This window comes from Chiroxiphia lanceolata, chromosome 7 (genome assembly GCF_009829145.1).
Source record: "Chiroxiphia lanceolata isolate bChiLan1 chromosome 7, bChiLan1.pri, whole genome shotgun sequence".
In the NCBI taxonomy this organism is placed as follows: domain Eukaryota; kingdom Metazoa; phylum Chordata; class Aves; order Passeriformes; family Pipridae; genus Chiroxiphia; species Chiroxiphia lanceolata.
In genome coordinates, this window is record NC_045643.1 from 19,699,614 (window position 1) to 19,723,213 (window position 23,600).

Below are 23,600 nucleotides of genomic sequence, written 5' to 3' on the forward strand. Positions count from 1 at the left end.
TCAGGGATCTATCCCTATATTAGTCATTATATGTTTATTAGGTTGGTATAGTAAAAAAGAAGAATTAATTCCAGAAGAACTCAACAGTATGCCTATAGCTGTAACAGTAGCATGGGCAAGACACACTAAGTGCTTGCCAGGCCATTAATTTTGACCAATGCCAGGTTTGAAGAAACTTTTGCTACTCAGTTGCAGCTAATGTCTGCAGGAGCTAAATGTTTTGTCACTGATCTTCGCTGCAAGGTTAGCATTTATCATATGCAACTGGAAGAAGGCTATGGTTTATGGCTAGTCACCAGAAACATTTTTGATTTTCTACAAAATAAAGATTATTTGTTGGATTAATTGTTTCTAGTGAAGACAGAAAACATGTGGATGTCTATGCACATCTATGCATTTTTATAGTATAGTTTGTTTGTTTGTTTTTTAGAAAAAAGACAAAGGGAGACATAATTGTTAAATCTCTTACTTTTGGTCCTGGCAAACCTTCTCCTGGTGGACCGGGGAGGCCGACTGGTCCTCTAATACCGGGATCACCCTGAAAGTTGATACTTTAAGAAATAAGTAGTGAATACAAAAGTTTAATTTATCTCTAGGATTCCCAACACCTCTTATACTCAAATGGGACAAAGAGAAGATAACTACTGAACAACATGGTGCAAGTCCAAAAAGTGATAACTCATGAATATGGCAGGCAGGACAAGGAAGTTACTGGGGATAAACAGCTAGTGGTCTAAACATATTCAAGACATGTACAGCCAATTATGCATAGTTACACAGGAATTACAATTCCTGTGTTGAAAACAAAACAAAAAACCCACAAAGATTTTGCTTGCTGTCAGTTGAGTCACACTCTTATGTTCAAATTGCCACTGTTCTAGCTTTTTCCTATCAGTGTCTCCAGACAGCTAGGGGTTTGAGGTCGGTGGAAAAAAGATGCATGTCCTTTTAAGAGACATTAAGCATGTTTAAATAATTGCAGTCAATTCTTCAATTGCCTGTATAATGCCAGTAATCCTGCAGTCTGCATCAGGATGAGTTTTGAAGTGAAGCTTGAAGAGCTTCTATGGGATCTATCTTTTATATACTGACAAGGAAGTTAAAGCTGGACTAAATAGGTATTCTGACTGTGACATATAAGTAGGAATTATATCTCCACGAAGTAACATATACATATACATATACATATACATATACATATACATATACATATACATATACATATACATATACATATACATATACATATACATATACATTTACTTTTCTAGAAGTTAAGGTCTGTACCTTAGGTCCTGGTAGTCCAACTCCATCTGGGCCTTGTTCACCAGGAATCCCAGGGAGGCCTGGCAAGCCCTGGAATTATATACACAGACAACATAAATTTAATTTACGGTTATATTGACTATGTGCTTTTGTTAACATTTGTATGGTAGTGTCTTGAATATATTGTCTCTTGGTGGGATCACTTTAGTCTACAATTGGTTAAATTTTACTCTTATAAAACAGAAGTGGTGTCAGTGGCATTTGTGTGAGTGTTGAATGCCATGCAGGGGGCTTGCATGTGTTTGAAGACAGAGGAGTCTAATCTGGAAAGACAGTTGCCACAGCCATTCTGCACTGCATAATCAAGAGAAGTGGAGGACAGGGAAGGTCTTGCACTATTTCAGAAGGAGATTTTCCTTCTGTGCTGAAATGCATTTCCACAGTTGAAGAGTCTTTTTAGGCCTTTAGACCAACAAATCTTTCCTAGCATGTCAGAACCAGAGGCAAATCACTTACGTGTAGCACTTATTTGTTCCCAATTCATATAAAAAAAAAGTCTATAAACTTACAGGTGGGCCAGGATAACCATCTCCTTTCGGCCCAAAGGGCCCGGGGGGTCCTGGAAGGCCTCGGTCACCCTGATGAAGGCAGGAAAAACCTCTGAGTGAATGCCAATACAGTTGTTAGCAGGAAATTTTCCATGGAAGTGAAACTTCTGTGGCAAATATACTGTAAATGGATTTTATCTGTCTATCTGCTAATGTATTTTACTATGTAAATTATTATTTTAGGTTTATTTAATCCTGGATTAAAACAGTACCAGCTCAGGATTTACAGGAGCATTCACTTCTATGAAACTAATTTTAGTATTTTTCAAGAGCTCTGTCTGTTGTAATTTGTGGCCTACATATAAGAAGAAATTCTGTTAGTTGCATTCCCCATATTTTTATCATAATTTGTTCTAGAATTGTATTTCCCTATAATGCTATGGAACCTCATTAAAGCTTCTAACAGGAGCTTCCTATGGGAGATGTATAGTTAAGCTTCTTTCATGGATGCAGACAGCTGGATTATTCAGGAACAGATTTACCAAGAAAACTAAAAGGACTTTAACCCTCCCAACCACTGGATGGTGCAGTGAACTGCTCAGTTACAGCTGAATGGATGATCAAGATTGTGTTTGTCCCTGTAGCTACGCAAAATGTGGGCATGCAGAAATAACGCAAAAATAATTTAAAAAAATGAGATTGTAAAAGGCTTTCCCCTGTACAGCTTAATGCAGATGTGTGTCTGAGAATGAAGGAACAGCAAAACCACTAATGCTGAGAAAGACAGCAAAAAGTGAAGAACATAGTCACAGAAACAGGCAGTGTCACCCAGCTGAAAGAGCTCTGGGGACTCAAGGCTGAGGGAGAGAGACTTGCAGCTCTGAGCAAAGGGCTTGCTTCCTGTTGATTGATTCCTGTTGGATCCCCAGAAATGGGACAACATGCAATTCTCTGAATTAACTGGACTATGCCAGAAAAGTACGTGATTTCATCATCATAATCTCCTCCTGATGAAAATAAATGTAAGGATCTTGAAAACTGCTGACTGATCAAAAAGGGATAGAGATTGTTACACGCTTCTCATGCTTCTCTTACTATGTTCAGTTCGCTCAAAGAACAAAAGTACTGTCAAATTCAATAAGAAAAAAAGGGAGTGGAGGGGCAAGCAGGATCCAGTATATTTTGAGAAACACAGGTTTATATGTCCTGAGTTTCTTGGTGTTCAAACAAAATCATTCCTGGAATGAAGAGTGGATTATGAAACTCGAATCTAGGTACCACTGAGGCAATACTAGAAAAGTGCTAGAGGGAAATCCTTAGCTACCTATTCTTGTTCTTCTTGCACTACTTAAGGTATTTCTTCTCACAGTGCCAGTTTGGCCCATGTCCTGAGACCTTTTTGGAGTCTATAGATTACCATGTGTCAAAATTAGGAATGAAGCAAAGGAGCTTGGATGAGAAAAATTAACTGTACTTGACATGTAGGCTGTTGTAAGCACAGTTAACAGGTGTCCTCTCTGCATTCACTTCTAATCAATTAGAAACAGTCATTCTTCCCCTGGTTCTCTGCCATCTGAAAGCTTCTGGTTCACAGAATCTGGAACATTGACCATCCATGGTTTTCTGGCTCTGCAAATCCTTATACTCTGACGGAGTATAAGGATACTCAGGACACGTTTGTTAAGAACTGTGAAACACTTGGCCATCCTAGGAGATTTTTGTTGCTTTACCTAAATCCTCCTGGCTTATTTTACAGTTCTATCAGAAACTAGTTTAACAATTTAGAAACTACCTTTGCCCCAGGAAGTCCAAAACCTGGCTCTCCAATTGGTCCAGCAAGACCAGGTAACCCAATGTCACCCTGCAATGAAGAAAATAAATACTCCTGTTACATATTTTATTAAACTCCAATCACAGGCTGGTTTTCTGTTATACAAATTTATATATATCAAACATAATAGCTAATTTTATTTATTGCTACTGCAAGCATTAAAACCCAAAAGCACAATAAAGAAAAGTATTTTGATATCCAAGGTTATTCAAAATAAAGCAATCAACAAAGGTAGGCCATACCTGAAGCTGCCATACTGTTAATACGAGAGCACTGTGGTAACTAGATTGGATATAATCCATAACTCTATTCATAGGAAAGAAGAAGTTTTAGTTGACCTTCTGAGGCTGAAATGGTTTAAACAAGTATTAGCGTAGCCTACTTCAGTTTTCACCCTGTGTTTATAGGCACTAGGAGCTGGAATCTGGATGTTACCTTTGGCCCAGGCACAGCTCTTCCAGGAGGGCCTGGCATTCCAAGACGTCCTGGTGCACCAGGCTCTCCCTGCAGTGAAGGAAGGAGAGAAAAACCAATGGATTTTTCTGAAAGTGAGCATGACCATCTCATATAGAAAACATTTATGCAATAATTTACAATATTCCATTAACATTCTATTAGAATTTCTAATATGCAATTCTACGTGGAATATCTGTGGAATATGTTTGAAGAACTGATAACAAGCATACTTCTGTTTTCTCAATGGAAATGAGATCCTTCTCAGTCACTGCACAAACAGGTGCTATTAGAAGTCCCTTTCTTAGTATATTTGAGACTTAGTCATACAGCACTCAAGACTTCCTGCCCAGCTCTGTAGGTATACTGAAAACATGTATACTTTTCTATTAGATTAGATTTTTTTGAAAATAGTCCTTTCAGTGTACTTTTTTACCTCTTTTTCCTTTTATGTGGAAATACTCATGTGTATAAATAGCAAAAGACTTACTAAGAAACTGGGGGAGAAACCTATAGTAGCTCTTCTCTCACTTTCAGTGAGAACTGAGTATTTTAATGGAAACTCCAAATTCATAAAAGAATATCAGCTATGAGTCAGTGTAAGGGAAAATAAAGTCCTGTCACATATGTATATTCCATACACAATACTATCTTCCCAAATATTTCAGTATAAAAATACCAGTAGATACCTTAACTTTTTGTAAACCAACAGGGAAGCAATGTGGTAAAGGCAAAGTTTTTTAAAAAATGCTTCTAGCTGTTTACAGGGATCATGGTGTGTCTTGCTAAGAGAAGTGTTAGCTGGACTTTTTTATTATTATTATTAATGAAGCAAATTCATTCTGGAACAGTTGTTTCTGAGATCTGGAACAAAGCACAGCTTTAGGAGGCTATTTTACACACAAAACATAGTCATAAACTCACTTTAGCTCCAGGAGGTCCAGGCATTCCTGCTGGTCCTGTTAATCCACGTATTCCTCTCTGACCTTGATCTCCCTACAAAAATAGAGAAGACATGTCACTCATACTAAATAATATTAAGAATTATTATTATTATTATAAGAATGTGCTAACTGGAATTAACTGTAAATGTCAGTGAAAGATATCAAAGATCTATCTTGTAGGTGGTGCACATGAGCTGTTCCTATTGCCTTTATTGGCAAGTCAGTTAATTCTGCTCAGTAATTGTCCAGTTTTGGATTGGTACAGTTACAACTATGCAGATTTAATCCAAAATGAAATTAACTGACTTACCAGTGAATACTGTGGAAAAAACACCAACCCAAAAGGAATCTTAAAGATTGAATCCTTGCAGCTGAAAACTAAGTTATTACATTAAAAAGATACTATCTAAGAAAAATTATCAAACCAGGAAAATATAATTCACTTGGTAGTAATTTTTTTTTGATTCTAAGGCAAATAGGGCCAATCAATTGATCACAATGCCCTGTTTGATTGACCAGCTTACACTTCTGGGAAGAAAAAACTGAGAATAGTGTTTCGTTTGTAAAGGGAAAGCTGGTATTCAAGAGGATTATTAGGCTGTAATAATTACAACAAAAATAAAACTGTGAGTCCAGAATAATATTTTTTTGTTACTTATATTAGACAAAAAAAGCCAAGGCTTTGACAAACCTATTCCTGGAACATTACAATATCATGTAACATCTTTAGTAAGAAATTCTCACCTTTTCCCCCTGTATTCCAATCCCTGGAGCACCTTCAGGACCTCTAAGACCAGGTAACCCTGGTTCACCCTTGAATAGAAAAATCAAGGGAGCATTTCATAGCATTGCATAGACATGGTGCAAGATCAACTCTGTATTCCCTTGAATAAGTTCATTAAAATCATAGACCTTTTAGAGTCAATGACAAAACTCCCACTGATGTCAGCTGGGTTCAGGATCTTCTTCCCACATTCACAAGCATGCAGTATAAAACTCCAGGTGGAATGCATGAAGTAGCCTTAGTGGTGGCTGAACACTTTGATTATACAATCTTAAATACTGGCATTTCTGATTCTAGGAAAATAACGTGATCGGAAGGCCAGAAAGGTTTCCCATAGCCATTTTAGTGGTTTTCCTTCTGAGTTGCAGGGCATTTAGTGGATTTTAAAAAACCAAAAACTGTAAACAATGTAAGACAATGCCCCACCCCAAAAAAGTAGAGAAAGTAAAGTTTACCCTAAAAAAGTATATTTGCAAGAGAATTCTTTTCACTGAAAAAGTGTGGTGCTTTTCCACTATCTCTTCTAGGTCCGGGTATCAGCACAGGGAGAGCAGTAGGAATGCTTGGAAGGAAGCAGGTAGACTGCAGACAGAGATGAACCAACCTTTTGTCCAGGGTCTCCATCTTCTCCTGGAAGACCAGGCAGACCTGCCAGTCCTGAAGGCCCTGGCTCACCCTAACATCAATAAAAAGTAAATCCTTCTATTAAATGCAGACTTGGTACTAATCTTTCTCTGACTTGAGGAAATCTATTTAATTCTTTTTTCTAAACTGTAAATATATTTATAGCACATATTTATGCATATGACCCCAAATCTTGACTTTTTTATAAAGACAACTCTCATTACCTGGTGCTTTCCTACCATCTCATTGTTTGAACTGTGCTCTTTATCTGTGCAATTAAAATTCTTAGCTGTTAATGCTCCAGCTCAAACATAATGCCATCATATCATTAAATGGCAGCATTTATCAGATAGAACTGACTGTGACATGATGATTGACATCTTGCTGGTGAATATCAGTGCAAATCTATTGATGGCAGTGGAATTGTCTTGGGCCTATTTATGTAAGATTCAAGAGCCTGACCTGGCTTTAGGTGAAATGGGATCATTTGGGGTCAAATGGGTTCAATCAGCATTACTGTATTTTGTGAAAGTAAAGAAAGAAGTGGAATAATTTCTTTTCCAACCCCTGTCCCAAATCTGTAACAAACAAGAGCAAAACCACGACCGCCCTGTGCCTTTCTACTATGACGAAAGTACTTTTTCATCTATTCCCATATTTTATGTTAATCTGGCCGTTAATGACATAGGGACTGGTTACTATCTTGGTCACTTCAGCACTAAGATAATCTGGTTACAGCTTCCTCTCCTCTCAGCAACTGTGCTTTCCGTCTGTCAGCACAGCTTGTTTCTCGTGATGAGCGTGTGAGGATGTAGCTGCTCTGTTTCCATCCTGTTCTGGTTGAAAAGGGAAGGAGCAGCACAATAACCACTATTCAGTGCTTTTTTCCACCTCTCTGGCTGTAGTGTAGCTTGGGACTGTAAGTTCTGCCAACTGTTTCATATTCTGGATGGTTTTCTGGACAGAGCTGTAGGTGAGCTGTATGCAGCACTGACTTGAGCATGGGTCAGGCATGTGGAAATTTCTCTAGTCACTGTAAGTCTTACTACTTTTGTACAGAAGTGGTATATTTAAAATGTTCCCATATCTAGAGGTTATTGAAAGTCTGGCTTAAAAATTTTAAAGACTAAGACCCTAGATTTTATTTCTAAACCTATTTTTAGTGTCTACAGAAAGGATACTCAGGAAACACAAATTTATAATCTGAATAAATAAATAGATAAAATAATTCCTCTATTAACAATGTACCTTAGAACCAGGTTCTCCAATACCTCTTTCTCCTGGCACTCCAGTCTCTCCAGGCAAGCCTTGTTCACCCTTAAGTAGATATTAGTTTTTAACAGCGTTATTATGGAAAAGTATCAAAGCATACGTTTCGTTGCTTACATATAAAGGAAGATTAGTATGATATTGTCTTTAGTATGATGTGTTAAACCCTTGGTCACAAAGATTGGGAATCTGCCACATATTTTGAGCTGTCACCAGAGTCATTGTTGGAAATTATAAAAGCTGTAAATCTATAGTTATATGTCACTGGGAATCTTTCCTTCCAAAGTAGCTGATACTTAAGAGACTTAATCATGAAACATAACAGTAAAAACAGCACAGTAGCTTTTACTTCAGAAAATTCCCTAACCTTTGGTCCAGGTAGTCCCTGTCCTGGTAGCCCTCTAGAGCCAGGTGGTCCTTTTGGGCCTTCCACTCCCTGAGAAGATTAGTTAAGTAATTATTAAAAATAAAATAGTCTCTGTTACTATACATTTAAGTATGAGGTGAAGGGGAAGTGAAAATTGCACCTTCTCTCCTTGAATTCCAATTCCAGGTAATCCAACTGGTCCAGGTAAACCAGGAGGACCAAATTCACCCTGGCAAAAAAAGTACAATTGCTTAGTTGTGAAAAGATACAGAAACAATCTGGGACAACTCCCATGCTAGTTGACTTAACCTCTCTTGAAGTCAGTGAAGCTGGGGAATCTGATCTTTTATTTTTCATTTATGCATTTATTTTGTGCTAGTTCAGCTGCAAATAACTGCTGGTCTCTTTTTCCCTTTTTAAACCTAAATTTTCCCACAGAATCAGATGCTTTTTCTAACATCTGTTTTAATATGAAGAAATATTAAAATAGGTTTGGAGAATTTATTGGACATAAATGTCAACAAAATACCATATTATCCAGGGTCTTTTGTGGGTTCCTTGCCTCATTGCACCTTTTGCAGTGAATGTCAATCCCATATTCCCTGTATTATGTAGATTTATTGGCACTTCATTAATCCCCTGGTGTATTCCTTGCTCACCTTTTCACCTTTTATGCTGATGCCTGGAAGTCCACGAGGGCCTTTTGGTCCATCAAAACCACGGTCACCCTACATGAAAAAATAATATGTTTTTAACTGTGTAACTAGAAACAGTGCTTACTCTGTCATCATGAAAACCAAAATGAGAACCAGAAAGCAGCTCCTGAATCTGTGTTCCAGAGGTGATCCTTTCAAATGAGTTTGCTCTGCAGTTTGAAATTGCTGATGAAAGAGCTGAACAAGCTTCTTATCTTTCTGCCCATCTCAATTGCTTAAGGTCCTGTTTTGCTTCCTCTCAAATCAATGGCAAAACCAGAACTGATTTAAATGTTCACAGAGTTGCGTATTGAGACTAACTGAAAACTGAATTCTGCTTATTTGTCTCATGGGTTAATCTCATTAAAGTGTGGCAAGGAGGATCTGGCTCTCACTAAGCATTTTGCCAGATTGAAGACCAGGCCACCTGTATTGTTGTAGAAGTCTATTTGTAAATGTCATTGTCTTTCTAAATGTTTGTTTACAAAGCAGTGGTCTTGGGAAAGTGCAAGTTACTAATAAGGATGCAAATATTGTGCTTTCTTGTATTTATGTTAATAAAACATGTAAAGGCAGATGTTAGCTTGTATAAACTGTCACAGAATCACCCAGACATCAAAGTTATGCTCCAGATGGGTCTTTTCTATCCCCAGTAACCAATTCCATTGTTTTAACTTTGACTAAAATACATTATGTGGATTTCTGTTTTAAATTCTTTACTCCTGATGCTTTAGAACATCTGCCTTCATTATCCTTCTTACCGAACTGTGGGCTTGTAGTAAAGACACTGTGAAGAAAGCAACTGTAAATTTGCTTAGATTAACAAATCACCTGTTTAAAATGTGTTTAAAACCAGAAAGCTGACATGCTTGGCAGCCATAAATAGGATTAGAGATACAGACTCTGTTGATACATGCTTGGCTCCAGGTCAGACTTGGCAGTAAAAAGTAGTTCATTTTTTATAGAACCAAGAGTTCCAATAGTGCTGGCAGAATTCCACTTTATTTTATTCTGTCTATCTATCTCAATTGCTTAATAGTTTTGGTTAGATTATGCACTCGTCTGTACTTGTTCCCACTGTGCCTTGCTGCTGTGCTTTACTTATTAGTTGTAGTGTTTCTTCCCACATAAATTGGTGTTTCAGTGGCAATGGAGTGATTTTAAAGTGCATTTTCTTCAAATTGTTTTTTTTGTTTTTTTTTTCATTCATGAGATCTGCTAAGCAAATACAAGCCAGCAACAATGAAGTTAAATGATTTATATAATTCATCATAAAATACACACTGGATGTTTGAAGATATTATGTTGCTAGCAGCAGTTAAATTTAAACCTAGCTGACTACAATATTGTGCTCAGCAGAAATCCTAAGATTTTTGTAAAGGGACAGTTGGGCTCTGCATCTGTGAAACAATTTTTTGTTGTTTTCCCAACCACAATTGCCTTGGTGCACACATAAAAATGAGCAAACTGTTCTGCTGCTTATTTAGCTTGTGTACAAGCTGTGTCACTTCGTTATTGTAACCAAAGGCTGAAGTGACAAACTCGACCTGGGAACTGGTTTTCACTGAGCAGCAAAAGGATCTTCTAGTGAGTCCATCCATGCAGGTACAACTACTACTGCCATTACTTCCACTGGATCTGAAAATTAGTAAGAGCACCTTTCTTTTGCCACAAACTGAATTCAGACTTCTGCTAAAATGCATAAGATGGTGGCTAAGGTATGTAATAAGCTTAGAAACCTGTCTTAGAAAAAAGCAACAACAAAATGCTAAATTTTTCATCTAGAAACAATTTTATAGTATTTTATTTATGCTCAAGGCTGTTTTAAAATTATAGCTGGAACTCATTCCATGCTTAGATCCCACAAATCAAGCATCAGGGGAATTAAATATCGGCTTTACAGGCCCCAAAGGCTAGCTGTGCCTACAAGTCATGTTTGGACCAAGTGAATTCCATGAAAATATATTGGGTTATTTGATGCCAAATTTTAATGTTAATTTACAAGGTACTTTTCTCAGATTCCTGTGCCTGCTATGGACTTGTTTTGGCGTGCACTCATTGAATGGTGCTGCTCTGGTCTTAAAACCCTTTGACTGCTGTACCTTCGCTCCTGGAAGCCCTTCTCCTGGTGAACCTCTTTCTCCTTGAACTCCTTGTGGTCCTTGAGGCCCCTGTTAACATAAGTTTAAAATGACCTAGAATACGTATTAATCACTCAAATGAACAGCAGTGTATTCTATGTCATTGTCAATTATAAGCACATGTTCAAATGTTGGTGTAGTGATATCCTGTTAAAAATAATACAGTAATTCCCAGTGAATAAGTGATGAGCATTCAGGCCTGCAGCAATAACAATATTTTTCTGGTTACCAATGAATCACAGGTTATGTAGCTGAAATTTCTATTCCTTATACTTTTGAATCTTCACTCCCTAAACTTCTGTTTAGAAATTCTTACTAATCCTTATTAGTGTATCAGTATAATCATGAGAGATGGAGGACCAGATTAAAGCCCAGAATAGTCCTGAGGGAGACAAGGCTGTAGAGTTATTTGATTGTAATTGGCAGAGAGAGTAATAGCATGCCCTTCTCTTTTTGAAAGCAGATCTGGAAGGGCACAAGGGGCAAATAAGACAACCAAAACATTTCACTAAATGCAAGTCCAAAATCTGTGCATATTTAGCCTGCTTCACTGTGTTTTCCAGCATCTGGTTTTTGTGTGGTTTTTTTCTCTGATTTATTCCTTGAGGTGACACACACACCACAGAATGCTGGTAGATTGGGCTTTGCATAGCCTAAATATACTGCTGCACAGAGCTTTAGAATTATTCCTAGTTCTTAGGTAAAGATAATTACACTGCATTCAGCCATAAGGGAAACTTCTTCTGAAGCAAATAAATTTTAAAGTAAATTAAAGAAACATTGTTAGGATATATTTTTTAAAAATTGATCTTTTGTTATAGCAGTACAGCTTTTGTGGTTAGCAAAGATTCACATCACAGGCACCTCTTCCCCCAAGAAGTGGTTCTTTGCTCTATGGTGTTATTGAGGAGACTTTGCAAGCACTTTGACTGTCACCACAGGCCTGATTCATACTGCTCTTTTCCTTGGGCTCTTCAGTGAGAACTCGCTCCTCTCCAGTAGTGTATTTTCAGCAGGTTTGAGATCAGTCAGTTCAGCTACCAAACAATCTTTCTGTTTTTCACAGGAGCACCTCTTTTGAAATTATTATTACAGATCTTTCCTTGTCACTGGGGAAAAGCTACTTGTGAAAAAAAACTGGACAAACTTTCCCTCCTGGTTGCATTAGAAGTCTTTTATCCAGGTGATGGGAAATGCTGTACTGTATTTAACTCAGTAAAATGTGCTGCTTGACATTTAGGAAAAAATGACCATAAAATTTACACTGTGATTTTCTGAATTACCACAAAGAGGTTGAGTTTACAACTACCAGCAGGAGGAACGGGAGGAAAAGAGGGAAGAGACTTCAGAGCCAAACCTACTATAAATTCTGAAGTTCTCCCCCTGAAAGCCATGCTGGTGTTAACGTTCTAGTGGTACTGAAAAGTAGTCAACTTAGAAGTTATCACTTAGGGATTTGAATCTGTCAGGCGACAGATTTTTGTAAGTATTTATGTGATTTTGCATAAGATGTTGGTTTTTTCATAGCTGCTTTGGAAGCAAAGATAATTAGAAAAGTTAATAAACTGGAAACATTTCAAGTTTATTGTGGGAAATGAGAGTCAGACAATGTAGTATGTATGACAGTGAGAAACAGTGGAAGAAGGGAAAGAGATGGTATCATTTAACACACATTTTTACAGGAAAGCATAGAGAATTTTCCCTTTCTGTCCTGCTTCCTTCTCACCAAATAAAAGATAGACATACCATAAATCCTGGCTCACCAACTCCAGGTGGCCCAATGGGGCCTGGTCTTCCTGTCAAACCGGTGTCACCCTTCAAACAAAGACGTATTTTGAATATGCTTGATTTAGGTACTTTTATGTGTGCAGCATATAACAACTCATCAGACATTCTGTGCTTGAAATACTAGATGTAGTTGAATACAGGAACGGCAGAGAAAATCTGAGTGTCCTCATAATCATACAACATGCAAGGCTGAACAGCCACTGAACTGGTGTAGTTTCACAGCATGCATTTCTATGCATTTAAGATAAGACAATGTTGAATCTAAACAGTTAATTATTCCCATCATATTCCCAGTCAAGAAATCAGTATTTCTATCATAGAGTTTTTGTTCTCTTTATGCCAGTCATCTAGACCAACAAGCCTGTTTTGCACAGAATAACTTCTGTTTAAGACTATGAGTGTGTTTTTTCTCAGCCATACTCTGCTTGGATTGAGTTATGTCAAGCATAACAACTACCATAAAAAAGTCCTTTAAAATACATACTTAAAATTTACTTCTTTTGTTCCAAACAGTTTTGATCAACATACAAAATACCTTTCCAGTACCACAAAACCAGCATCTAGGGACTTGAAGTTTCTCATGTATCACGAAGTCTGTTATCTCAGCTGTCTTGAGCTTTGTTCTTATCCCACAATACATACGATACAGAAGATGAGAGATGCTTGTACCTTTGGGCCTGGCAGTCCTATTCCAGTCTCTCCAGGCAAGCCAGGTGGCCCAGGGAGACCTCTTTCACCCTTTCAAAGAATGGAAAAGAAACAATTCTGCTTACAAATTGATGTCCTGGAAAATCAGTTTAACTCAGTTCATAGATTAATTTTTGTGTATCCTGAATTTCAGCCCACGGAAATTCTATTCCACAGTACTTCATCTGTTCAGTGCTTTCAATGCTTCAAAATTCCCTTGATTAAGAGCATAATTTATCCTATACAAAGTGATAACAGATTAAATAAAAGGTAAAAATTTCATTTCATGTGGCATATAAGGTTTTGACCCCCAACTGTTCTACACACCACTGTTGACCAGCAGGTGCTCTACATATGGTGCAAAGACGACAAGAGACATAACAAATAATGTCTTTTATATACTTATTTTCAAGTTTTTCTCTACAAAAATATTCCTTTTTAGCTACAGAATTCTTCTTGAGAACGTACAGTTTCAAGGGAAGACTTGATTTGAGATGCCAAACAGAATTCCTGTTTGGCATTTAGGGAAAAAAAACCTATTAATTTAAAATCTGAAGAAATGCAATGCTGAGTAATATTCTGTGATGCTACCATATTTTAACTGTTCATAAGTGTGGAGTGTGATTTGGACCTGAATTCAATACAAAGAGCAAATTAATACCTTTCTTAGGAACCTTGTAGAATACAAAAAAATATATGATTTGCTATTGGTGTCACATTAAATTCCATCTACTACAAGAAGGGTATAGAGTATAAAGGTAAATCATTACTGTTATGAGGCTATATTAATACCTTTTAGCATTAATAAAGAGAAGAAATAATGCCGTTCTTGCCTTTGATCCTTGCAGGCCTTCAGGCCCTTGATCTCCAGGTTGTCCTTGTGGACCCTGTTAAAACGGGAGTGGTTTCAATGAGATTTTTCATGCTTTCATAACAATGGCATCTTGAAAAACCAATCTGTAATTTGCTGTACTCTGCATGATAATAAGAATTTCAGACATTTCAGAACTGAAGCTTTGCTTTCTGATGCATGTATAGATTGAGTACTCAGCTCAGTTGGAGAGGATTTGGCTCTCCCATCATAGGTGTTTCAGCTCTCCCTTTAATACAGTTAAAGGTAATCTACAGTCAAGATTTGCTGAAACACCTAAGATGGGCTAAGCTTCGTGGCCTTCAGTCCAAGAGTTTTGGGATGACAAGAGACAAATGAGTTCCCGTGTACTTCTTGAGATAGTGAAATAGTTAAGACACTAAACAGGAAATGAGTGATTTTGTTTTTTATGGAACTGTATTTGCTGTAATCTTTGAGACCATGAATTATAAGGATGATTTATTTATCTAGACTGCTTTTCCAAATTCTTGTTAATTTTGCTATTTAAGAAGATAGATTTTGGGTGCCTTGAACTCAGCAACTCAAAGATTCCACGACATTTGTGGTATGGTATTATTTCAGAGCTTTGAATTCAGAGCACTAGGAATAGTTTCTTTTTTTTGTTTGTTTGGAGAGGTTTTTGTCTGTGTAAATGTTTGTAGGGTTTTTTTTTACCTGTAGGCCTCTTATTCCTCTTTGGCCTACTGGACCTTCAGGACCCTGAAAGACAAGTGAAAAAAATGATATATTTATGTATATGTAGATTTCATCAAAACCACTCTTAGATAACTTTTTACTAAGCTATCTTATTTAGATATCTCTACATTAAAATAAAAACTAAATTTAAGAGAAGCTCAGTAGCCAGAAAGTATTAAATATTTTTTAAATGGACTGGTAATCAAAATAGAGAGTAACAATGAACAGAGTTTATTATCAAGGACTGGTAATCCAGGATTAAACTCTGGTTGTTTCATTTAAAATATTTACAGCAATTATACACTGAGTCTTAAAGACTGAAGTTCGAAACATTAATTTCATTTTTAGCTCTCTTTCCTTTTGCTTACTACTTCAAGCCTTCTGCCTCTGTTAAAGTAGAGTTTTACCATTGTTATAAACATGAAAATGTAGGAAGAGCTGAGAAGGTTACTGAAAATGGTGTCCTTGCTCACTTCATATTTTAAAACTGTCAGCTGTTAATTTCCCTCAGCCTTAGAATTCATATATGCCTTAAATCTCTCACCATGATTGTTATTCAGAGAATTGTAGTTGTTCTGTGGTTTAACTGTGTTTTCTGAAAGCGTAACAACTTTGCGGCTACTTACTCTGTCTCCTTTTATTCCTGGGATTCCACATTCACCTCTTTCACCCTGGGAAGGAATAGGAATAAATATTTATGAGGTATATTGGCATATCATCCTCATTCTCTGAGTGCTTTAGTTGAAAACCTAGCTGTTATTCTAGTCATGACATATTATAGCAATTGTGTTTTAATTTTATTGAGGAAGAGTCCCATCTTCTATTACAGCTTGTGCAGCAACTGCTAAGATGATGTTATTGTTCATTACTAGTATTTATAGGAAATATGGCACTATACATAATAAATAATTATAATATCAAAGATGTAAGTATAAGATCTGACTAAAAGAAGTACCTTCTCTCCTTTATATCCAGATTTCCCCTGGAAAAATGAAAAAGCAAAGCAGGTTGTGAAAATATGTAATCTAAATGTAAGAGTGTGAGTATTGGCTCCATTAATATTCTACTCTCTCCAGAAAAACAGCATTTCAAGCAGAAAAGATGACCTCTGATAAACATGGCATTATGATTCGAAATACTGCGCTTACTGGTCATGGTAGAGGCTGTTGTATGAGTGAACAAATCTTATGAAAGGGTCATTTTTGACTGGGATTTTGGTGATGTAAAATCAGATCAAGTACAGCTCATATTTCCATCTTAGTAAGAAACACAATAAAATAAGAAAGCAAGAAAAGAATCACCAATTAAAAAGGATATACTGAGTAAATTAGAAAACATAAAGCAGAGTGATTCACATGTGAATGAATTCTGTATTAAGCACTAAGAGACTCGTCCTACAGTTAGTTCCTATGCATATTTCATTCAGCTTTTTCATTGCTATTATACACATTGCTGTTATATATCTTTGTTTGCCAAATGAGAAATTTAACCCAGAATGATGCAGGCAGAGTGTCGATTTCTGTAATGTTCTTAAATTAATGTATCAGAGCATTTCACACTTTTTAGGAGGGACTATGGATTATCAGAGAGTATTTTCTAAATCACACTTACAAGAAGAAATTATTACTTTTCATTAAACAATGATAATGTTTTTGGTTCTTCTTGTGTTAATGAATCTTCAGTTGGTAAACCAGAATTGAAATTTGCTGTTATAATTAAACAAAACAAAACAAAACATACCAAAAGTGGTGTTTTGCCTTAAAGAAACACTGCTTATTGCACTGCTCATTGGAGAATAAGGGAAAAAAACTTTTTTACCTCTATTCCATCTCGTCCTGGGATTCCATTAAGACCTGGCTCCCCCTATGAACAATCCAAAATCAAGATCAGTGAAATAAGGGAAATCAGGATTGTCCTGATTGTCTGAGTAGATATCTCAATATCTACAGAGATGCAATAGAGAGAGCACACCAGCTTTTATGTGTTAGGTACAAGCTTTTAATTTGTAAAGAATACTTATCTTTACAACAGCAAAAGGGGGTAGATGAAGTTTAAGAAATTCCCAGGTGGAAAGGACATAGGCAATGTTAGGATAATCTTTCCATATTAATAAAGGACCAAATCTTTCTCCTAAATCTGAAAAATCACCTTTGCTCCTTTCAGGCCTGGAGCTCCGTCGTCCCCAGTGCGCCCCTTTTTACCCTGGAAACAACAAAATAAGATTCTTATAATATATGTTGGTAAAATAATTTTGTTTTACAATATGTATGCTATTTTTTTTGTATTGAGGATATTTGCTTCCAATAGATTTATTTTTAAAAATCTCTGCATTTACCATAACCTTGAAATTGAATTTCTGGGAACAGCAGGACCAACTCAACAGGCAGCCATTTTTCTCTTTTGTCTTTGTTGTAAACAAAAATTGTTCAGATCTCCTCTGAAGAAAAAAAGGGATTAGATGTTTTTGTAGCTACCCAGCTTGCTAAGTGGGTGTTTTGTTTTCTTCTGAACCCTTTGAGCTGTATGCTTCTGTGTAAGAGGTACCTGCACTCTCCAACTAAAGAAAGCACATAATAACCCAAACAAAACTACTGTTTGCACATAGTAGATGCTACATTTGCAATTTAAATGTGCTTTACTCTGCAGCATAAAACCAGTATGTATTTCTGTTTATGTATGTACAGGATGTTCAGGTCAAAAGGATGAGGGTGGGCAAATCTAGGGTTCTTTTCAAACTCTGACGCTGTCCCTTCACCTTGAGCAAGGGCTATAAGGTACTATGGTGCTTTAGTTCAATGTTAGGGATATAATATCAGATCACTCAGTTATTTTTGAGATACAAACCCTGCAGTTTAGGTCACCAAACCTTGTATGAAGCAATCCCCTAGATTTGCTTAGGGATTCTATTTGTAAGACTATTCTGAAAGAAATCTAGCCCATCTTACCCTTTTTGCAAGTCTCTTGTCTCGGTTGTCATTCACTTAAGGGTTGGACTTGATGTTCCTTGTGGGTCCCTTCCAACTCAGAATATTCTGTGATTCTGTGGTTTGTTCCTAATGCTTCAGTATCTTGCTCTCTCTCTTGCTTTCAGAGAGCTTTTTGGATATTAATGTTTGATTTGAGGCTAGTTAGATCCAGCTGCTCTTGTCTGATTGCAACAGGTGAGTTATTGTTCCACACAGGAAAGTCGTTCCTTTCTACCTCTTATACTGCTGTGGCTAAAAGCAGAGCCTCACCACACCACACTGTTCTTTTCTCAGAGGGAGTGTCCCATGGCATTCTCAGGTCTCTCTCTACATTTCCTACTAGTGTGACGTTTCCATGCAATTTAACTACGGAGGACTACATATTGAACCTTGAACTTTTACTGTCTCAGGATTTGGGTTCACATAATTTCTTTTAAAAATTCCAACAATTAGTTAAATCTTGATTTATACTCTATATCAGTTATTTGAGAAATGACAGCTACTTACAGCAGGGCCAGGAAGGCCTCTTTCTCCCTTCTCACAGTTACGTGTGGCAACCTGGGGACACTTTGAATGAAAATAGTAGAAATCACCATATTTTAACAGAAGAGATAGAAAACACACAGGCATCTCCCTTAAGTTACTGTATGGCTAGTCTGAGTACACCAGTAATGACCAGAAATTATATTTACATGTTTTACAGAAATCTTTTAATTGTCAGTGAACACTCATCCAGACTGTGGCCTCCTACATTCCATCCAAAAATTTGTATCATTCCCGTTCCTGAAATTTCAGTCATTTCAATAATGGCTTTACCTCCAAAGTCTTCACAAGGTCAGTTCATAAGTAATCTGTGTCTGTTTTGATTTGTTTTGATTACTAGGTACTGTAGAGATAGCCAAGACAATGGGGTAAGAAAACATCTTACATCCCTTTTCTACTTAACTCCACTATACGTAGAGTAGATCATAGTTTAGCTCTATAAACAAAACATGTATGGATGTATACTTTTATTTAGTTAATGCAATTCATTATAACATTTTATAATCTTTCTTTCTCTCCTGTCATGTCTACCATCATGTGTCCCAGTCAAACATCATTATGGTATGTATTCATGTAATTTTTAAGATCTTTTCTGAAACTTTAAAAGTGTTACATAATACAGAATTATTACAGATACTGGAGTTATTTTTGAAGGAGGGATAAAGAATGTTGTTTTTATTTTTGGTTTAGTTATTTATTAAACCTCCGCTCATCTTGGAGATGTCTAGAAGTGATGGGTTTAAATATAATTCTTGTCTGAATATCCCAAACAATATGTTTTCCAAGGCTAACATTGAATGATGCTGACAGAGAAAAATCAAGGTGTCAGAGGAAATGAGTGAAAAATAAAATGTTTCAAGAGAGCACTCATAATATTTAGCAGTTTGCTTGAGCTGCTCATGAGAAGAGTTTTTGTCTGTGATAACTGTACCTTAAATAGCACTAGCATCCTTAAAAGGAAAGCTGACTTTATTCCCCTCAAAATGCCAGCCAGACCTACTAATGCCTGCAGTCAGGGTGACACAGTGTGGACAAACCGTAAAAATGCAATGGTGGAGCTTTGAGTTCTTCTCCTATTTTAAACTCTGTTACATAGGAAGAGGATTAAGGGCTAGAAGTACACTACATTTAGCTGTGTCTCATGTTTTCTTTTCCACTGAGGTCTGTTAGATGAAATGTCAAGATGTATCAGCAACTTCTTGTTAACCTGAATACTAACATATTGTTCTTTTTTAACTTGGAAAATTCATTAGGATAGCAAATTACGTTGGTAATGTGTAAAATAGTGATTAGTAAATGCATTAGTAAATTACATTAGGATAGCAAATTAAAGTTCTGTCCTGCAAATACAAAAACATTTAACTTGAAGGCAATCCCATTAGACTCAATACTTAACCAACTTCCTGAGCTATCAGTTTTCTTGAATTATGTTACCATATAATTGTGAATATCTATATTAAGCAGTAGTTCTCTATGGGAAGAGAAAAGTACTTACCCCTTCCTCAGACAGATCTTTCTGTAAAAGAAAGATATTGAAAACACATTAGAAACTTAGAGTCATAATCCAGCTTTACAGAAGTACACTGAAAGATGTGAAAACAAATTGCTTCAGCAACTAGTTAATTAATTATTCAATTACATAATTACTAACATTAATTAAACTTTAATTTCTGGGAAACATTCTAGCAACCTCTTAATTCTAAAAAATAATTTCAATATTTTCAATTCTCGTTATAGATTGTTGACTGAATCACTGACTCTCTTTGTCCAGCCATAATTTACTACAATTACAGTGATAAACAGGTTAGCTAGGTGTATGGGAACAGTGCACCCACAAACTACATTGTTTCCAAAGTGCCCAATAGCAGCAGTTCTCTAGTAGGAGTGGAGGATACGTACTCTACACTTGAGAAAATCAGCAGCTCTTCCACTGATACTCTTAGGTGCACACAACATGAGAACAGTAAGAACACCTTAGAAAAGATTTGACTTTGACAGTGATCACATTAGTTATCGTCATTGGGTTAGCTGTTATTTTTTAGAAGATCTCCAGAGAAACACCCAGTCCTCCCACTTTTCACAACTAAAGAGAGAACATAAATATGTTGATATGCAGCAATGGAATACAGGTCTTAAAAATTCTCATGCATGCACATGTAATTATGACAAAGACATTATTTAAACCAAACTTGTCAAAAAAACGCACCTGAGGATGCCTGCCTGTTTGGAAGAGGTAACATAAAATGTGTTTATTCACTTGAGAGGTGGTTGCTGTGACACAGAAAGCAGTGGTAGTACCAGAGAAGATGGGAAGGGTGATGTGCAGTGAAACCAATGCAAAGGCACAGGCTGTCAAAGTGAAGGGCAGGCAGACAGGAAAACCAGCTTAGCTGCCTGCTCTAGGCCTCTGTGAGAGCACTTAGGTGTCCATTTCACTGCAGGAGTCTCCTGGGTGTTATTCATATTTCTAGTTTATATCTCTGTGCATGCTGAGAACAGGACTCCATCCACTGCTTGTGGCACCAGGGTTATTGGCTAGACTATGGCTCTGTTTTCCATACTTGGCAGAGAATGGCTTTTATAAATGAAGTCTAAATAGAGAAGAAAGGCATACAAACAAACTTCAATCTCAATTACTTATCTCCTCTTGATTATGTGGTAGGTTTTCCATGGAAATTTAGAGATGGCTATCACCAAGTTCAGATTTTATCTAAATTGAGCTATCTCCAGGGTCTACAAATTTATTTTCACTTCTGCGAGAGTTGTATCTTTTTCTGATACAAAAGGCAATGTCATTTTCCTACTTACTACAGAAGAAAGCCCCAGGATGCAAAAAAACTTGACTGCTTTTTTTAAGAAAGGAGGTTTGAAATACCTTGCTTAGGAGGAAAACAGAGATAAAAATAATGTTACAACAGCTCTCTTTAAATCTAATTCAGTTTCTGACATCAAGTATTTTTGCTGACAAGGTCTGAATGGTGGGGAGAGAGAAACAAAACCTGTGCTTTGGCACAGTGATCTTATTAAGTGGGCCACTTTAACATGTAAAAAGTACAGGTTTCTTCAATAGCATAAACATTTCAAAATAATGGAGATAAGAAAATTTTTACATATGTTCCTAAAACTATTTCAATTTCTTTCCAATACATACCATTTCTTTGAGAACCTTCTCCACAGTTTCTTTCTCCTGGAGGTTGAAAACAAACCTGGATGCTGGGACACTGGCCAGGAGCCGAAGCTTGGCAGCATTGCTAATTTCCTCAGCCATTCTGGTCATTCCCATTATGAAAAATATAATTCCTTGGTGTTTAGCATCAGCTGTAGCTGCAAAAATATCTGGGTTTCTTGGATGGTCCACTCCGTCGGTGAAAAGCACGGCTACTTTCACACTACCTGAAGTGCCTTCAGTCATGTAGAGTTGTGTAAGATTAGTTATAGCATAAGTTGTGTAGGTGCCATGACCTATGTAGGTGATAGGAGCAATGTGGGATTTGAATGCTTCAGGACCTTTCCAGTCATGAAAAGTTTGTTCTATGGAAACAGTGCTGCTGTACTGAAGTAAGGCCATTCTCCAGCTAAGGGTACGTCCAGAACTAAGCTGTAGTCTTTTCATTCTGTCTACTGTTTGCAGTACAAATTTTTTCTGCTGTTCATGATTATAGTCCTTAGCACTTTCAGAGCTGTCCAGTAAAAAAGAAATTTCCAGAATGCAGTCTTCATCTAGAATAAATAGGTATGTAGGTGAGTGGAATGACTTCATATTAAATCTCATCTACCCTTACATGTATTTTAGGTTTCCAAAGTGGGAGTGCAATTATAGAAATTTTTGACAATATCTGTGATCACAAGTGTGAGCCTTTCATGAAAACAGAGCATATAGAGGCTGAGGAATTTGCTCCAGAACAGATGCCCCAAGGAATAAAAACCTGAAGGTGAGTTGATGTCATGAATTATGAAATGAGGAATATTGTAGTGGTTTTTTACTTTCATTCTGTCCTCTTGCCTGGTATTTCATTGAATATCCTACCAGCATGAGGACTGGGAAGGTGGGAGTCGTATACAGGAAAATGATACTTACTGAATAAGACACTGGAATGTGATTTGACAGAGCTGGATTTTGTCCCTGGTACTGACACTCACATTCAGTGACATAAAAATTTCCAAAAGCAGGATCTGTAGCATATTAATTTTCTGAACTACTGATGACATTACTTCTATAAAAATATAGTTCTATGGCTGTTATTATTCTTGTGACAGTAAGAAGCTATTGGCCATATCATAAAAAACACAGAAGTGATCTCCTTTTCTGAAGTACACAAAAGGGGAGGGAAAAGATGGGAGTAAAAAGAAATAAGTGCAAAAATAAGGCATGTGGAAATGTAGGATGAGGCAAACCTGGCTGATTAGGAGCAGTACCACAGATGGAAAATTAGCCATATAGTCCAGAATGCAAATAAATCAGGGTAAATGCAAATAAATCAGGGTAAAAAACCCCACACCAGTTTTAAAATTACAATATTCACCTTGATCACTTGGGCTGGGATATTTCTTTACAGTATTTGATATAATGTGTTCAGGTTTTGATCTTTTCAATCCATATCTTCTTTCTTCCCTGAGATTTTCTGCTAAAGTCTCATGATGTTCAAGTATCCACAAAAGCCAGGAGAATCTGAGAAACATCATTTGTTTGGTTTCTGTTTCCTAAACAACACAAATATAATACAGAAGACAGCAGTATAAGGACAATAAAACATTATTAAATTTTGATTCAACAAATTGCTTAGTAGTCTGTATTTTAAACTATAGTCCCTAAGAACAGCTGATTTTACTTTCTTTGGGTAAAATCTTCTCAAAAGCATGTAATAAATAATAAACAGACATACTGGAGTGATTTTCAAGCATAGTGCATATAGTTCTGGCACTCAACAAACTGGAGATAGACATTTTACAAACACACTTCAGTTCTCTCTCGCTGCCTGGTAGTGTTTGTACAACTAGAAGTTCTCAGAAACCTTAGTTGTGGCTGTACCCATGTGGATGCACTATAAACACAAACTGTAATTCACAGAGGTGTTTTTTATAAGCCTGCTTTTTCTAGAGGAAAAACGTGGAGAGAAGGAGGTACAA

General features: G+C 36.7%; 1 protein-coding gene across 1 annotated transcript in view; it reads right to left on the reverse strand.

Moving 5' to 3' along the window:
* COL28A1 (collagen type XXVIII alpha 1 chain) overlaps nucleotides 1–23,156 on the reverse strand; it is a 32,435-nt gene extending 9,279 nt beyond the window's left edge. Inside the window, exons 1-25 of the mRNA XM_032693276.1 lie at nucleotides 22,997–23,156; nucleotides 21,625–22,193; nucleotides 19,969–19,989; nucleotides 18,438–18,497; nucleotides 17,113–17,166; nucleotides 16,783–16,827; nucleotides 15,920–15,946; nucleotides 15,591–15,635; nucleotides 14,944–14,988; nucleotides 14,231–14,284; nucleotides 13,380–13,448; nucleotides 12,669–12,737; nucleotides 10,884–10,952; nucleotides 8,746–8,814; nucleotides 8,247–8,315; nucleotides 8,087–8,155; nucleotides 7,699–7,767; nucleotides 6,431–6,502; nucleotides 5,787–5,855; nucleotides 5,023–5,094; nucleotides 4,081–4,149; nucleotides 3,607–3,675; nucleotides 1,836–1,904; nucleotides 1,288–1,356; nucleotides 470–538 (exon numbers count right to left, since the gene is read on the reverse strand). Coding sequence (XP_032549167.1) covers nucleotides 470–538; nucleotides 1,288–1,356; nucleotides 1,836–1,904; nucleotides 3,607–3,675; nucleotides 4,081–4,149; nucleotides 5,023–5,094; nucleotides 5,787–5,855; nucleotides 6,431–6,502; nucleotides 7,699–7,767; nucleotides 8,087–8,155; nucleotides 8,247–8,315; nucleotides 8,746–8,814; nucleotides 10,884–10,952; nucleotides 12,669–12,737; nucleotides 13,380–13,448; nucleotides 14,231–14,284; nucleotides 14,944–14,988; nucleotides 15,591–15,635; nucleotides 15,920–15,946; nucleotides 16,783–16,827; nucleotides 17,113–17,166; nucleotides 18,438–18,497; nucleotides 19,969–19,989; nucleotides 21,625–22,193; nucleotides 22,997–23,156 — 2,121 coding nt within the window. The remainder of the gene's footprint in view (nucleotides 1–469; nucleotides 539–1,287; nucleotides 1,357–1,835; nucleotides 1,905–3,606; nucleotides 3,676–4,080; nucleotides 4,150–5,022; nucleotides 5,095–5,786; nucleotides 5,856–6,430; nucleotides 6,503–7,698; nucleotides 7,768–8,086; nucleotides 8,156–8,246; nucleotides 8,316–8,745; nucleotides 8,815–10,883; nucleotides 10,953–12,668; nucleotides 12,738–13,379; nucleotides 13,449–14,230; nucleotides 14,285–14,943; nucleotides 14,989–15,590; nucleotides 15,636–15,919; nucleotides 15,947–16,782; nucleotides 16,828–17,112; nucleotides 17,167–18,437; nucleotides 18,498–19,968; nucleotides 19,990–21,624; nucleotides 22,194–22,996) is intronic.
* Between the last annotated feature and the right edge of the window lie 444 nt (nucleotides 23,157–23,600).